Below are 16,753 nucleotides of genomic sequence, written 5' to 3' on the forward strand. Positions count from 1 at the left end.
CATTAAGATGAATGGATGCTGCATCCTGGCTGGGCCTGGTCCAGGATGCTCCTACAGATGGCTCATTTATCCCCCATTTCCATGTAAATATTATTGTTCTGTGTCCTTGCCCTTGCTAATGCAGAGACCCACATGGGGCCACACTGCTGTTTTCTCTATTCATTAAACTGTTCATATATACACAGCCTGCATTATGGATTGGACTGACTTTCAGTACCGCACACGAGCAACCAGAAAAGTCCACTCTAAACAGAGACAACCTGAACCCTTAACCACGGCTCATTTGAATACAGAGCCCATAACTGTAACAATCTAATTCAAATAAAGACCGGGATATTAACTGTAATGTCTGATATCTCTGTCTGATGTTATGTGATATGCGTGTCAGTATGTTAGCTAACTGTCCCCATGCCTGTCCTCTAGTGCCCCCTGTGTTTGTGGTGCGGCCCAGAAACCAGGTGGTGGCGGTGGGGAGGACCGTCACCTTCCAGTGTGAGGCAACAGGAAACCCTCAACCTGCTATCTTCTGGCAGAGGGAGGGCAGCCAGGTGAGAGGGGATCTACTGTACACCAGGAACCCAGCATGAGCACATGTTGAGGAATGCTTATGTAACAAAAAAGAAAGACAAATAAGTAGTAAATCATAGTCTTTATTCTTTTATTATTTGATATTCCCATATGATCTTTACACATTTTATGAGTGCACCTATAAAACCAGCCATAAAATCAGTGAACCTCACTGACCTTCACACTGATGCTTCAATTGGACCGTTCCATTCCATCATCCTTCAGGTCTTCCATAGCCTACTGTCTATATCTGATCTGTTTCTCTATATCTGCCCTGTCTTCTCTCTCCTCTGTCTTTATCTGATCTGTTTCTCTATATCCGCCCTGTCTTCTCTCTCCTCTGTCTTTATCTGATCTGTTTCTCTATATCCGCCCTGTCTTCTCTCTTCTCTGTCTTCTGTCTTTATCTGATCTGTTTCTCTATATCCGCCCTGTCCTCTCTCTTCTCTGTCTTCTCTCTTCTCTGTCTTTATCTGATCTGTTTCTCTATATCTGCCCTGTCCTCTCTCTTCTCTGTCTTCTCTCTTCTCTGTCTATATCTGTCCTGTCTTCTCTCGTCTCTGTCTTCTCTCTTCTCTGTCTATATCTGCCCTGTCTTCTCTGTTCTCTGTCTTCTCTCTTCTCTGTCTATATCTGTCCTGTCTTCTCTGTTCTCTGTCTTCTCTCTTCTCTGTCTATATCTGTCCTGTCTTCTCTGTTCTCTATCTTCTCTCTTCTCTGTCTATATCTGTCCTGTCTTCTCTGTTCTCTATCTATATATGTCCTGTCTTCTCTCTTCTCTGTCTATATCTGTCCTGTCTTCTCTCTTCTCTGTCTTCTCTCTTCTCTGTCTATATCTGTCCTGTCTTCTCTCCTCTCTGTCTATATCCGTCCTGTCTTCTCTCTTCTCTGTCTATACCTGTCTTGTCTTCTCTGTTCTCTGTCTGTATATGTCCTGTCTTCACTATTCTCTGTCTATATCCGTCCGGTCTTCTCTCTTCCCTGTCTATATTCGTCCTGTCTTCTCTCTTCTCTGTCTATACCCGTCCTGTCTTATCTCTTCTCTGTCTATACCTGTCCTGTCTTCTCTCTTCTTTGTCTATATCCGTCATGTCTTCTCTCTTCTCTGTCTATATCCATCCTGTCTTCTCTCTTCTCTGTCTTCTCTCTTCTCTGTCTATATCCACCCTGTCTTATCTCTTCTCTGTCTATACCCGTCCTGTCTTCTCTCTTCTCTGTCTATATCCGTCCTGTCTTCTCTCTTCTTTGTCTATATCCGTCCTGTCTTCTCTCTTCTCTGTCTATATCCGTCCTGTCTTCTCTCTTCTCTGTCTATATCTGTCCTGTCTTCTCTCTTCTCTGTCTATATCTGTCCTGTCTTCTCTCTTCTCTGTCTATATCTGTCCTGTCTTCTCCCCTCTCTGTCTATATCTGTCCTGTCTTCTCTCTTCTCTGTCTATACCCGTCCTGTCTTATCTCTTCTCTGTCTATACCCGTCCTGTCTTCTCTCTTCTTTGTCTATACCCGTCCTGTCTTCTCTCTTCTCTGTCTATATCCATTCTGTCTTCTCTCTTCTCTGTCTTCTCTCTTCTCTGTCTATATCCACCCTGTCTTATCTCTTCTCTGTCTATACCCGTCCTGTCTTCTCTCTTCTCTGTCTATATCCGTCCTGTGTTCTCTCTTCTTTGTCTATATCCGTTCTGTCTTCTCTCTTCTCTGTCTATATCTGTCCTGTCTTCTCTCTTCTCTGTCTTCTCTCTTCTCTGTCTATATCTGTCCTGTCTTCTCTCTTCTCTGTCTATATCTGTCCTGTCTTCTCTCTTCTCTGTCTATATCTGTCCTGTCTTCTCCCCTCTCTGTCTATATCCGTCCTGTCTTCTCTCTTCTCTGTCTATACCTGTCTTGTCTTCTCTGTTCTCTGTCTGTATATGTCCTGTCTTCACTATTCTCTTGCTATATCTGTCCTGTCTTCTCTCTTCTCTGTCTATATCCATCCGGTCTTCTCTCTTCTCTGTCTATATCCGTCCTGTCTTCTCTCTTCTCTGTCTATATCCGTCCTGTCGTATCTCTTCTCTGTCTATACCCGTCCTGTCTTATCTCTTCTCTGTCTATACCCGTCATGTCTTCTCTCTTCTCTGTCTTCTCTCTTCTCTGTCTATTTATGTCCTGTCTTATCTCTTCTCTGCTATACCCGTCCTGTCTTATCTCTTCTCTGTCTTCTCTCTTCTCTGTCTATATCTGTCCTGTCTTCTCTCTTCTCTGTCTATTTCTGTCCTGTCTTATCTCTTCTCTGTCTATATCCGTCCTGTCTTCTCTCTTCTCTGTCTTCTCTCTTCTCTGTCTATATCTGTCCTGTCTTCTCTCTTCTCTGTCTATTTCTGTCCTGTTTTATCTCTTCTCTGTCTATTTCTGTCCTGTCTTATCTCTTCTCTGTCTATACCCGTCCTGTCTTCTCTCTTCTCTGTCTATACCCGTCCTGTCTTCTCTCTTCTCTGTCTATATCTGTCCTTTCTTCTCTCCTCTCCCTCCTCTAGAACCTGCTCTTCTCCTACCAGCCCCCCCAGCCGTCTAGCCGCGTCTCCGTCTCCCAGACAGGGGACCTGACTATCACAGATGCAGAGCGCTCAGACGTGGGCTACTACAGCTGCCAGGCCCTCAACATCGCTGGCTCTGTCATCACCAAGGCCCTGCTGGAGGTCACTGACGGTGAGTTCCGCCAATCAGTGACTCCCAGAATTAGATCTTGGAGTCATCTTGGTGGTATTGTCACACCTTGGCACATAGACATGTAGAGATTTGAATAAACACATAATAATATACATGAGCTGTATTTAAGTGTCTAAAGTACATATTGAGGTCTGTGGAGTTTTGGTCAGACTGTGCTCCAAGTCTGGCCTGGTCTCTGTGCTCCTGTCAGAGTTGGAGACTCTGTGGTGTCTCATCTTCTCCAGGAGCCTGGCTTGCCTCTTGGCTCTGGGCTGTTGGCTCCTGGCAGTGTGTCATTCATGCTGGCTGGTGTCTCCTCTAGGAGTCTCCTCTCATTAACAGACTAGCCTGCTGATGGAGGGATCTGTCTTTGTGGTGAGGCCTGGTTCAGACCTCTAAACACTCTCAGTCAATGCAGCCAGCCTGGTAGTATAGTCACCTTGGCTTTCGTCCCAGCGTTCCCGTAGCGACTCACTCAGTCTCTCCGGTCACTATTATTTTGTTTACCGTTCACCTACATTCAACCCTCTCTAACCAGACACCTCTCACCTAGATTCAACCCTCTCTAACCAGACACCTCTCACCTAGATTCAACCCTCTCTAACCAGACACCTCTCACCTAGATTCAACCCTCTCTAACCAGACACCTCTCACCTAGATTCAACCCTCTCTAACCAGACACCTCTCACCTAGATTCAACTCTCTCTAATCAGACACCTCTCACCTAGTTTCAACCCTCTCTAACCAGACACCTCTCACCTAGATTCCACCCTCTCTAACCAGACACCTCTCACCTAGATTCAACCCTCTCTAACCAGACACCTCTCACCTAGATTCAAATCTCTCTAACCAGACACCTCTCACCTAGATTCAACCCTCTCTAACCAGACACCTCTCACCTAGATTCAACCATCTCTAACCAGACACCTCTCACCTAGATTCAACCCTCTCTAACCAGACACCTCTCACCTAGATTCCACCCTCTCTAACCAGACACCTCTCACCTAGATTCAACCCTCTCTAACCAGACACCTCTCACCTAGATTCAAATCTCTCTAACCAGACACCTCTCACCTAGATTCAACCCTCTCTAACCAGACACCTCTCACCTAGATTCAACCATCTCTAACCAGACACCTCTCACCTAGATTCAACCCTCTCTAACCAGACACCTCTCACCTAGATTCAAATCTCTCTAACCAGACACCTCTCACCTAGATTCAACCCTCTCTAACCAGACACCTCTCACCTAGATTCAACCATCTCTAACCAGACACCTCTCACCTAGATTCAACCCTCTCTAACCAGACACCTCTCACCTAGATTCCACCCTCTCTAACCAGACACCTCTCACCTAGATTCAACCCTCTCTAACCAGACACCTCTCACCTAGATTCAAATCTCTCTAACCAGACACCTCTCACCTAGATTCAACCCTCTCTAACCAGACACCTCTCACCTAGATTCAACCATCTCTAACCAGACACCTCTCACCTAGATTCAACCCTCTCTAACCAGACACCTCTCACCTAGATTCAAACCTCTCTAACCAGACACCTCTCACCTAGATTCAACCCTCTCTAACCAGACACCTCTCACCTAGATTCAACCCTCTCTAACCAGACACCTCTCACCTAGATTCAACCCTCTCTAACCAGACACCTCTCACCTAGATTCAACTCTCTCTAATCAGACACCTCTCACCTAGTTTCAACCCTCTCTAACCAGACACCTCTCACCTAGATTCCACCCTCTCTAACCAGACACCTCTCACCTAGATTCAACCCTCTCTAACCAGACACCTCTCACCTAGATTCAAATCTCTCTAACCAGACACCTCTCACCTAGATTCAACCCTCTCTAACCAGACACCTCTCACCTAGATTCAACCATCTCTAACCAGACACCTCTCACCTAGATTCAACCCTCTCTAACCAGACACCTCTCACCTAGATTCAACCCTCTCTAACCAGACACCTCTCACCTAGATTCCACCCTCTCTAACCAGACACCTCTCACCTAGATTCAACCCTCTCTAACCAGACACCTCTCACCTAGATTCAAATCTCTCTAACCAGACACCTCTCACCTAGATTCAACCCTCTCTAACCAGACACCTCTCACCTAGATTCAACCATCTCTAACCAGACACCTCTCACCTAGATTCAACCCTCTCTAACCAGACACCCTTCACCTAGATTCAACCCTCTCTAACCAGACACCTCTCACCTAGATTCCACCCTCTCTAACCAGATACCTCTCACCTAGATTCAACTCTCTCTAATCAGACACCTCTCACCTAGTTTCAACCCTCTCTAACCATACACCTCTCACCTAGATTCCACCCTCTCTAACCAGACACCTCTCACCTAGATTCAACCCTCTCTAACCAGACACCTCTCACCTAGATTCAAATCTCTCTAACCAGACACCTCTCACCTAGATTCAACCCTCTCTAACCAGACACCTCTCACCTAGATTCAAATCTCTCTAACCAGACACCTCTCACCTAGATTCAACCCTCTCTAACCAGACACCTCTCACCTAGATTCAAATCTCTCTAACCAGACACCTCTCACCTAGATTCAACTCTCTCTAATCAGACACCTCTCACCTAGATTCAACCCTCTCTAACCAGACACCTCTCACCTAGATTCCACCCTCTCTAACCAGACACCTCTCACCTAGATTCAACCCTCTCTCACCAGACACCTCTCACCTAGATTCAACTCTATCTAACCAGACACCTCTCACCTAGATTCAACCCTCTCTAACCAGACACCTCTCACCTAGATTCAAATCTCTCTAACCAGACACCTCTCACCTAGATTCAACTCTATCTAACCAGACACCTCTCACCTAGATTCAACCCTCTCTAACCAGACACCTCTCACCTAGATTCAAATCTCTCTAACCAGACACCTCTCACCTAGATTCAACCCTCTCTAACCAGACACCTCTCACCTAGATTCAACTCTCTCTCACCAGACACATCTCACCTAGATTCAACCCTCTCTAACCAGACACCTCTCACCTAGATTCAAGCCTCTCTAACCAGATACCTCTCCCTCTACCTTTGTAGCTGGGCCTGCTCTCTCTCTCTCTCTCTCTCTCTCTCTCTCTCTCTCTCTCTCTCTCTCTCTCTCTCTCTCTCTCTCCCTCTCTCTCTCTCCCTCTCTCTTTGGCGTGGCATGGCCTGGTAGACGGTAGAAGGAGGAGATAATAACAGTTATTAAAGGGAGCAGGCCTCTTCTTCTCCGTAGGCAAATCTGGTAATTACAGGTCACAGTGACAATGTTTTAGTAATTACAGCAGCACCAGAGCAAAGAGCCAGTCTCCCATGTATGATACTACACTGTGTGTGTGTGTGTAAATGTACAGACGTATGTCCTACATTATGTGTATATAAAAGGGGATACACATACTGTATGTTTACAATGGATTTACTATTCCTTTGAACGAAACAACCTCGTGCTTCTGACTAAATCAGCTGCGCTGGCAGAATTGGTGATCACTAACTATCACTAGCAGCATTAACAGCCTTAATGATACCAGCTTCAGGAGCAATCTACAGTAGCAGGGACATGACGGACACCGTTCTCCAGTCACATAATGGACATGAAATGGAGACAAAGCACGTTTTCTTAAATCTGTGTGTGTCGACTGGTGAACGCCCACTGAGAGGGGGATGACGAGGAGGAAGAGGAGAAGAGGGGACAGAGGAGAAGGGAGGGAAAATTATTAATGGTAATAACATTGTCTGTGGTGCTAGGTATTTAGAAGCGTTTTCTCCCATGTTCTGTGTTTTATAGACTGGAGGTGTGGTTTCATGAGGGGGGTGTGGTTTAAGGAGGTGGAGAGGGGATGGGGGGGGTTTGGTTGGCTGTTAATGTCTCCACTGGAGTCTGGATCTGCAGAAAGAGGACTTGTATGTTAGCCTGTTTTATTTTAATTACACCACATGTGTTTGGCTAAGGTCAACTCCCACTGCTGAATGATTACAACATTGCTTCCAGTTGTGAAAATTGAATTTCATTCCATTTTTGAATTTCTCTCTGTCTCTCTCTCTCTCCGTCTACCACACCGCTACCTTGTGTTTGCAACTTTCTCTCCTTCCGCTGCAATTTATGTGTTTCTCTACAATCCCACTGTATAATTGTCTCTCCATTTATTTTATTATTCTCTTCAATTCCACTCAATATTGTTCTCTCATCGTCCACTCAAATGATATATATATTCTCTCCCTCTCACCCACACAGTTTCTAACTCTCGCTCTCTCTCTCTCTCTAGTTGTGTCTGATCGCCCACCTCCAGTTGTCCGCCAGGGTCCGACCAATCAGACTGTCTCTGTGGACGGGACGGTGGTTCTGAGTTGCCTAGCAACGGGTAAGCCCACCCCCACCATTATGTGGAGGAAGGACGGGGTGTTGGTGTCCACTCACGACTCCCGGGTCAAACAGCTGGACACGGGCGCACTGCAGATCCGCTACGCCAAGGTAACACACAACACACTCAAACATGTACACACACACACATACACACATTCACATACACGCTCGCACGCACACACAAAGAAACTCTCATCTACACTGAATACACTGTATAAACACATGGAATGATAGACCCTCTCTCCAAACTTTTCAAAGCATAAAGATAAAACAATGTATTGATGTATCTCTCTGGTTCAGAATATTAGTGCTGAGAAAATACATCAAACTGCAGGCGGACTGTGTATGAAGCCTTTATACTACAGGAGTGTCTGATCTACAGAGCAACATATAGGTCTACTGTAGTGTACCAGCTCACATGGAATATCTTACTGAGGCAGTTGGCTGTCGAACCATATGCCACATTATCCTAATATACTGTATGGAAATGAGAACATCATTGAATGGAATTCTGTTCTCATTGTAGAACAGTTGGCTGTTTGAAAACTTCCGAATTGACCTCCTTCATATGTTTACATTTCCAATCAAGCTCTTCCATTAGCCGAGACATTAATAACGCATTCCCCCAATCACTTTCAAAGCTGTCCTGAATAACATCTATACGGCGGAGCGGCTGGCTGGCTGGCTGGCTGGCTGGCTGGCTGGCTGGCTGGCTGGCTGGCTGACTGGCTGGCTGACTGGCTGGCAGAATAACTCCTGCTGCTCGATCAGTAAATAAAGCATGTGATCAGTTCCCTCCTAGCGCCCATTCATGCCTCTCCTCTCCTCAGTGAGCCGTCAATCAGCTGTCAGGGGTTTGAAGTGAATTCACACACACTATTGTCCTGTCACTCAACAGAGTGTGATGGGGAGCTGTGTGAAGCAGAACACTGAGGGAGAGACCAGGGGGGTGCCGATGCATTCTCCAGATGGAGGCATCAAGGGGTCAGAGTTCGCGTTAGACTGTTGCTGTGTGTATGCGTGTGTGTTGTGACTGCAGGCAGGTTGTGTGTGGTGACAGGGCTGTGGTGAATGGGCGACACTGTGAGAACAGTGTGATGTGTTTTCAACCAAAACCTTACCTAAGGCAATTTACATGAATGAACATTTAGTTTATGTTTGGAGGTAATGCACCGTGTCTTTATTAATGCATTTTTAAGAAGCTGGATGATTTGTCTTACCTGTCAGGTTGAGCTTAGATGGACCCTACCTGGAGGCTGATCTACAGGACACACACTCTCCCTCTCACACACACTGAGACAAACACTCTCCCTCTCACACACACTGAGACAAACACTCTCCCTCTCACACACACTGAGACAAACACTCTCCCTCTCACACACACTGAGACACACACTCTCCCTCTCTCACACACTGAGACAAACACTCTCCCTCTCTCACACACTGAGACACACACTCTCCCTCTCACACACTAGAGAGTGTCACCATATCTGTTCTGTAAAGCACTCCTTTCCCTGAGGGGAGGGTGAGAGGAGTGATGAGGAGGAGGAGAGGAGGGGCGGGGGAGAGGAGGTCTCCAGTTAGTCTGTGTTCCTGTGGAAATCCTTTCAATTTGACTGGTACAATCCTGCCACTTGGCCTTCCCAGCTGCTTTTCCCACTTTCTAGAGGGAGAGGTAATACTGAGATTACCAGGCACTGATGGCTGGCTGCTAGGAACCACACAGACAGACAGACAGACAGACAGACAGACAGACAGACAGACAGACAGACAGACAGACAGACAGACAGACAGACAGACAGACAGACAGACAGACAGACAGACAGACAGACAGCGATCACTAATCTAGTCCCTCTCCCCTCCATTTCCTGTCTTCTTTTTTTCTGTCTTATAGCTGGGTGACACAGGCATGTACACATGCATCGCCTCCACTCCCAGTGGCGAGGCCTCGTGGAAGGCCTACCTGGATGTTCAAGGTAAGCCACTGGGCTGCTGCCTACTGTCACTGTGGCTACACTCCATAATGACATTGAATTAAATACATTCAGTCTGTAATTGCTTTTTTAGTAGGAATGTCACAATCTTGCCACCCGCCCAGGGAGTGTGTGTGAGTCTGTGTGTGTGTGTGAATGTGCTTGGTATGCATTCCATAGTCTGGTGTTACTGATAAAGTATTAATTTAGCTTTATAGAAAATGTCTCATGATACTCTCCTCTCTCTCCTCATGTTCAGAGTTTGGTGTTCCAGTGCAGCCGGCCAGACCCACTGACCCCAACCTGATCCCCAGCGCCCCCTTCAAACCTGAGGTCACTGACGTCACCCGCACCTCCGTCACTCTGTCCTGGAAGCCCAATTTCTCAGGAGCCACGCCCACCTCCTACATCATAGAGGCCTTTAGGTAAGAGCAGAGGACATAGGAGGTCACTTGTGACCAAAATAAATAAAGTGATGTCACAGTGTATTTGTATTTATTATGGATCCCCATTAGTTCCTGTCAAGACAGCAGCTACTATTCCTGGGGTTTATTATGGATCCACATTAGTTCCTGTCAAGACAGCAGCTACTCTTCCTGGGGTTTATTATGGATCCCCATTAGTTCCTGTCAAGACAGCAGCTACTCTTCCTGGGGTTTATTATGGATCCCCATTAGTTCCTGTCAAGACAGCAGCTACTCTTCCTGGGGTTTATTATGGATCCCCATTAGTTCCTGTCAAGACAGCAGCTACTCTTCCTGAGGTTTATTATGGATCCCCATTAGTTCCTGTCAAGACAGCAGCTACTCTTCCTGGGGTTTATTATGGATCCCCATTAGTTCCTGCCAAGGCAGCAGCTACTCTTCCTGGGGATTATTATTGATCCCCATTAGTTCCTGTCAAGACAGCAGCTACTCTTCCTGGGGTTTATCATAGATCCCCATTAGTTCCTGTCAAGACAGCAGCTACTCTTCCTGGGGTTTATCATAGATCCCCATTAGTTCCTGTCAAGACAGCAGCTACTCTTCCTGGGGTTTATTATGGATCCCCATTAGTTCCTGACAAGGCAGCAGCTACTCTTCCTGGGGTTTATTATGGATCCCCATTAGTTCCTGCCAAGGGAGCAGCTACTCTTCCTGGGGTTTATTATGGATCCCCATTAGTTCCTGTCAAGGCAGCAGCTACTCTTCCTGGGGTTTATTATGGATTCCCATTAGTTCCTGTCAAGACAGCAGCTACTCTTCCTGGGGTTTATTATGGATCCCCATTAGTTCCTGTCAAGGCAGCAGCTACTCTTCCTGGGGTTTATTATGGATCCCCATTAGTTCCTGTCAAGATAGCAGCTACTCTTCCTGGGGTTTATTATGGATCCCCATTAGTTCCTGTCAAGGCAGCAGCTACTCTTCCTGGGGTTTATCATAGATCCCCATTAATTCCTGTCAAGACAGCAGCTACTCTTCCTGGGGTTTATCATAGATCCCCATTAATTCCTGTCAAGACAGCAGCTACTCTTCCTGGGGTTTATCATAGATCCCCATTAGTTCCTGTCAAGATAGCAGCTACTCTTCCTGGGGTTTATCATAGATCCCCATTAGTTCCTGTCAAGGCAGCAGCTACTCTTCCTGGGGTTTATCATAGATCCCCATTCGTTCCTGTCAAGATAGCAGCTACTCTTCCTGGGGTTTATTATGGATCCCCATTAATTCCTGTCAAGACAGCAGCTACTCTTCCTGGGGTTTATCATAGATCCCCATTAATTCCTGTCAAGACAGCAGCTACTCTTCCTGGGGTTTATCATAGATCCCCATTAGTTCCTGTCAAGATAGCAGCTACTCTTCCTGGGGTTTATCATAGATCCCCATTAGTTCCTGTCAAGGCAGCAGCTACTCTTCCTGGGGTTTATCATAGATCCCCATTCGTTCCTGTCAAGATAGCAGCTACTCTTCCTGGGGTTTATTATGGATCCCCATTAATTCCTGTCAAGACAGCAGCTACTCTTCCTGGGGTTTATCATAGATCCCCATTAATTCCTGTCAAGACAGCAGCTACTCTTCCTGGGGTTTATTATGGATCCCTATTAGTTCCTGTCAAGATAGCAGCTACTCTTCCTGGGGTTTATCATAGATCCCCATTAATTCCTGTCAAGACAGCAGCTACTCTTCCTGGGGTTTATTATGGATCCCCATTAGTTCCTGTCAAGGCAGCAGCTACTCTTCCTGGGGTTTATTATGGATCCCCATTAGTTCCTGTCAAGGCAGCAGCTACTCTTCCTGGGGTTTATTATGGATCCCCATTAGATCCTGTCAAGGCAGCAGCTACTCTTCCTGGGGTTTATCATAGATCCCCATTCGTTCCTGTCAAGATAGCAGCTACTCTTCCTGGGGTTTATTATGGATCCCCATTAATTCCTGTCAAGACAGCAGCTACTCTTCTTGGGGTTTATCATAGATCCCCATTAGTTCCTGTCAAGGCAGCAGCTACTCTTCCTGGGGTTTATCATAGATCCCCATTCGTTCCTGTCAAGATAGCAGCTACTCTTCCTGGGGTTTATTATGGATCCCCATTAATTCCTGTCAAGACAGCAGCTACTCTTCCTGGGGTTTATCATAGATCCCCATTAATTCCTGTCAAGACAGCAGCTACTCTTCCTGGGGTTTATTATGGATCCCCATTAGTTCCTGTCAAGATAGCAGCTACTCTTCCTGGGGTTTATCATAGATCCCCATTAATTCCTGTCAAGACAGCAGCTACTCTTCCTGGGGTTTATTATGGATCCCCATTAGTTCCTGTCAAGGCAGCAGCTACTCTTCCTGGGGTTTATTATGGATCCCCATTAGTTCCTGTCAAGGCAGCAGCTACTCTTCCTGGGGTTTATTATGGATCCCCATTAGTTCCTGTCAAGATAGCAGCTACTCTTCCTGGGGTTTATTATGGATCCCCATTAGTTCCTGTCAAGGCAGCAGCTACTCTTCCTGGGTTTTATTATGGATCCCCATTAGTTCCTGTCAAGACAGCAGCTACTCTTCCTGGGGTTTATTATGGATCCCCATTAGTTCCTGTCAAGACAGCAGCTACTCTTCCTGGGGTTTATTATGGATCCCCATTAGTTCCTGTCAAGATAGCAGCTACTCTTCCTGGGGTTTATTATGGATCCCCATTAGTTCCTGTCAAGACAGCAGCTACTCTTCCTGGGGTTTATCATAGATCCCCATTAGTTCCTGTCAAGATAGCAGCTACTCTTCCTGGGGTTTATTATGGATCCCCATTACTTCCTGTCAAGACAGCAGCTACTCTTCCTGGGGTTTATCATAGATCCCCATTAGTTCCTGTCAAGGTAGCAGCTACTCTTCCTGGGGTTTATCATAGATCCCCATTAGTTCCTGTCAAGGCAGCAGCTACTCTTCCTGGGGTTTATCATAGATCCCCATTCGTTCCTGTCAAGATAGCAGCTACTCTTCCTGGGGTTTATCATAGATCCCCATTAATTCCTGTCAAGACAGCAGCTACTCTTCCTGGGGTTTATTATGGATCCCCATTAGTTCCTGTCAAGATAGCAGCTACTCTTCCTGGGGTTTATTATGGATCCCCATTAGTTCCTGTCAAGATATCAGCTACTCTTCCTGGGGTTTATTATGGATCCCCATTAGTTCCTGTCAAGACAGCAACTACTCTTCCTGGGGTTTATCATAGATCCCCATTAGTTCCTGTCAAGACAGCAGCTACTCTTCCTGGGGTTTATCATAGATCCCCATTAATTCCTGTCAAGATAGCAGCTACTCTTCCTGGGGTTTATTATGGATCCCCATTAGTTCCTGTCAAGGCAGCAGCTACTCTTCCTGGGGTTTATTATGGATCCCCATTAGTTCCTGTCAAGGCAGCAGCTACTCTTCCTGGGTTTTATTATGGATCCCCATTAGTTCCTGTCAAGACAGCAGCTACTCTTCCTGGGGTTTATTATGGATCCCCATTAGTTCCTGTCAAGACAGCAGCTACTCTTCCTGGGGTTTATTATGGATCCCCATTAGTTCCTGTCAAGATAGCAGCTACTCTTCCTGGGGTTTATTATGGATCCCCATTAGTTCCTGTCAAGACAGCAGCTACTCTTCCTGGGGTTTATCATAGATCCCCATTAGTTCCTGTCAAGATAGCAGCTACTCTTCCTGGGGTTTATTATGGATCCCCATTAGTTCCTGTCAAGACAGCAGCTACTCTTCCTGGGGTTTATCATAGATCCCCATTAGTTCCTGTCAAGGTAGCAGCTACTCTTCCTGGGGTTTATCATAGATCCCCATTAGTTCCTGTCAAGGCAGCAGCTACTCTTCCTGGGGTTTATCATAGATCCCCATTCGTTCCTGTCAAGATAGCAGCTACTCTTCCTGGGGTTTATCATAGATCCCCATTAATTCCTGTCAAGACAGCAGCTACTCTTCCTGGGGTTTATTATGGATCCCCATTAGTTCCTGTCAAGATAGCAGCTACTCTTCCTGGGGTTTATTATGGATCCCCATTAGTTCCTGTCAAGATATCAGCTACTCTTCCTGGGGTTTATTATGGATCCCCATTAGTTCCTGTCAAGACAGCAGCTACTCTTCCTGGGGTTTATCATAGATCCCCATTAGTTCCTGTCAAGACAGCAGCTACTCTTCCTGGGGTTTATCATAGATCCCCATTAATTCCTGTCAAGATAGCAGCTACTCTTCCTGGGGTTTATCATAGATCCCCATTAGTTCCTGTCAAGACAGCAGCTACTCTTCCTGGGGTTTATCATAGATCCCCATTAGTTCCTGTCAAGATAGCAGCTACTCTTCCTGGGGTTTATCATAGATCCCCATTAGTTCCTGTCAAGATAGCAGCTACTCTTCCTGGGGTTTATCATAGATCCCCATTAGTTCCTGTCAAGACAGCAGCTACTCTTCCTGGGGTTTATCATAGATCCCCATTAGTTCCTGTCAAGATAGCAGCTACTCTTCCTGGGGTTTATCATAGATCCCCATTAGATCCTGTCAAGGCAGCAGCTACTATTCCTGGGGTTTATTATGGATCCCCATTAGTTCCTGTCAAGGCAGCAGCTACTCTTCCTGGGGTTTATTATGGATCCCCATTAGTTCCTGTCAAGATAGCAGCTACTCTTCCTGGGGTTTATTATGGATCCCCATTAGTTCCTGTCAAGACAGCAGCTACTCTTCCTGGGGTTTATCATAGATCCCCATTAGTTCCTGTCAAGATAGCAGCTACTCTTCCTGGGGTTTATTATGGATCCCCATTACTTCCTGTCAAGACAGCAGCTACTCTTCCTGGGGTTTATCATAGATCCCCATTAGTTCCTGTCAAGGTAGCAGCTACTCTTCCTGGGGTTTATCATAGATCCCCATTAGTTCCTGTCAAGGCAGCAGCTACTCTTCCTGGGGTTTATCATAGATCCCCATTCGTTCCTGTCAAGATAGCAGCTACTCTTCCTGGGGTTTATCATAGATCCCCATTAATTCCTGTCAAGACAGCAGCTACTCTTCCTGGGGTTTATTATGGATCCCCATTAGTTCCTGTCAAGATAGCAGCTACTCTTCCTGGGGTTTATTATGGATCCCCATTAGTTCCTGTCAAGATATCAGCTACTCTTCCTGGGGTTTATTATGGATCCCCATTAGTTCCTGTCAAGACAGCAGCTACTCTTCCTGGGGTTTATCATAGATCCCCATTAGTTCCTGTCAAGACAGCAGCTACTCTTCCTGGGGTTTATCATAGATCCCCATTAATTCCTGTCAAGATAGCAGCTACTCTTCCTGGGGTTTATTATGGATCCCCATTAGTTCCTGTCAAGGCAGCAGCTACTCTTCCTGGGGTTTATTATGGATCCCCATTAGTTCCTGTCAAGGCAGCAGCTACTCTTCCTGGGTTTTATTATGGATCCCCATTAGTTCCTGTCAAGACAGCAGCTACTCTTCCTGGGGTTTATTATGGATCCCCATTAGTTCCTGTCAAGACAGCAGCTACTCTTCCTGGGGTTTATTATGGATCCCCATTAGTTCCTGTCAAGATAGCAGCTACTCTTCCTGGGGTTTATTATGGATCCCCATTAGTTCCTGTCAAGACAGCAGCTACTCTTCCTGGGGTTTATCATAGATCCCCATTAGTTCCTGTCAAGATAGCAGCTACTCTTCCTGGGGTTTATTATGGATCCCCATTAGTTCCTGTCAAGACAGCAGCTACTCTTCCTGGGGTTTATCATAGATCCCCATTAGTTCCTGTCAAGGTAGCAGCTACTCTTCCTGGGGTTTATCATAGATCCCCATTAGTTCCTGTCAAGGCAGCAGCTACTCTTCCTGGGGTTTATCATAGATCCCCATTCGTTCCTGTCAAGATAGCAGCTACTCTTCCTGGGGTTTATCATAGATCCCCATTAATTCCTGTCAAGACAGCAGCTACTCTTCCTGGGGTTTATTATGGATCCCCATTAGTTCCTGTCAAGATAGCAGCTACTCTTCCTGGGGTTTATTATGGATCCCCATTAGTTCCTGTCAAGATATCAGCTACTCTTCCTGGGGTTTATTATGGATCCCCATTAGTTCCTGTCAAGACAGCAGCTACTCTTCCTGGGGTTTATCATAGATCCCCATTAGTTCCTGTCAAGACAGCAGCTACTCTTCCTGGGGTTTATCATAGATCCCCATTAATTCCTGTCAAGATAGCAGCTACTCTTCCTGGGGTTTATCATAGATCCCCATTAGTTCCTGTCAAGACAGCAGCTACTCTTCCTGGGGTTTATCATAGATCCCCATTAGTTCCTGTCAAGATAGCAGCTACTCTTCCTGGGGTTTATCATAGATCCCCATTAGTTCCTGTCAAGATAGCAGCTACTCTTCCTGGGGTTTATCATAGATCCCCATTAGTTCCTGTCAAGACAGCAGCTACTCTTCCTGGGGTTTATCATAGATCCCCATTAGTTCCTGTCAAGATAGCAGCTACTCTTCCTGGGGTTTATCATAGATCCCCATTAGATCCTGTCAAGGCAGCAGCTACTATTCCTGGGGTTTATTATGGATCCCCATTAGTTCCTGTCAAGGCAGCAGCTACTCTTCCTGGGGTCCAGCAACATTAAGGCAGTTGTATACAATTTAAAAACATTATATTACATTTCACAAC

General features: G+C 46.1%; 1 protein-coding gene across 1 annotated transcript in view; it reads left to right on the top strand.

Annotated features, from left to right (window-relative positions):
• The window catches only part of LOC120018973 (roundabout homolog 1-like), a 415,988-nt gene that overhangs the window by 315,481 nt on the left and 83,754 nt on the right, over positions 1–16,753 (top strand). The window contains exons 8-12 of the mRNA XM_038962182.1: positions 424–548; positions 3,081–3,252; positions 7,543–7,748; positions 9,535–9,616; positions 9,873–10,038. Of these exons, the coding sequence (XP_038818110.1) occupies positions 424–548; positions 3,081–3,252; positions 7,543–7,748; positions 9,535–9,616; positions 9,873–10,038 (751 nt within the window). The remainder of the gene's footprint in view (positions 1–423; positions 549–3,080; positions 3,253–7,542; positions 7,749–9,534; positions 9,617–9,872; positions 10,039–16,753) is intronic.

The sequence above is a fragment of the Salvelinus namaycush genome, chromosome 23, assembly GCF_016432855.1.
Source record: "Salvelinus namaycush isolate Seneca chromosome 23, SaNama_1.0, whole genome shotgun sequence".
Taxonomy (NCBI): domain Eukaryota; kingdom Metazoa; phylum Chordata; class Actinopteri; order Salmoniformes; family Salmonidae; genus Salvelinus; species Salvelinus namaycush.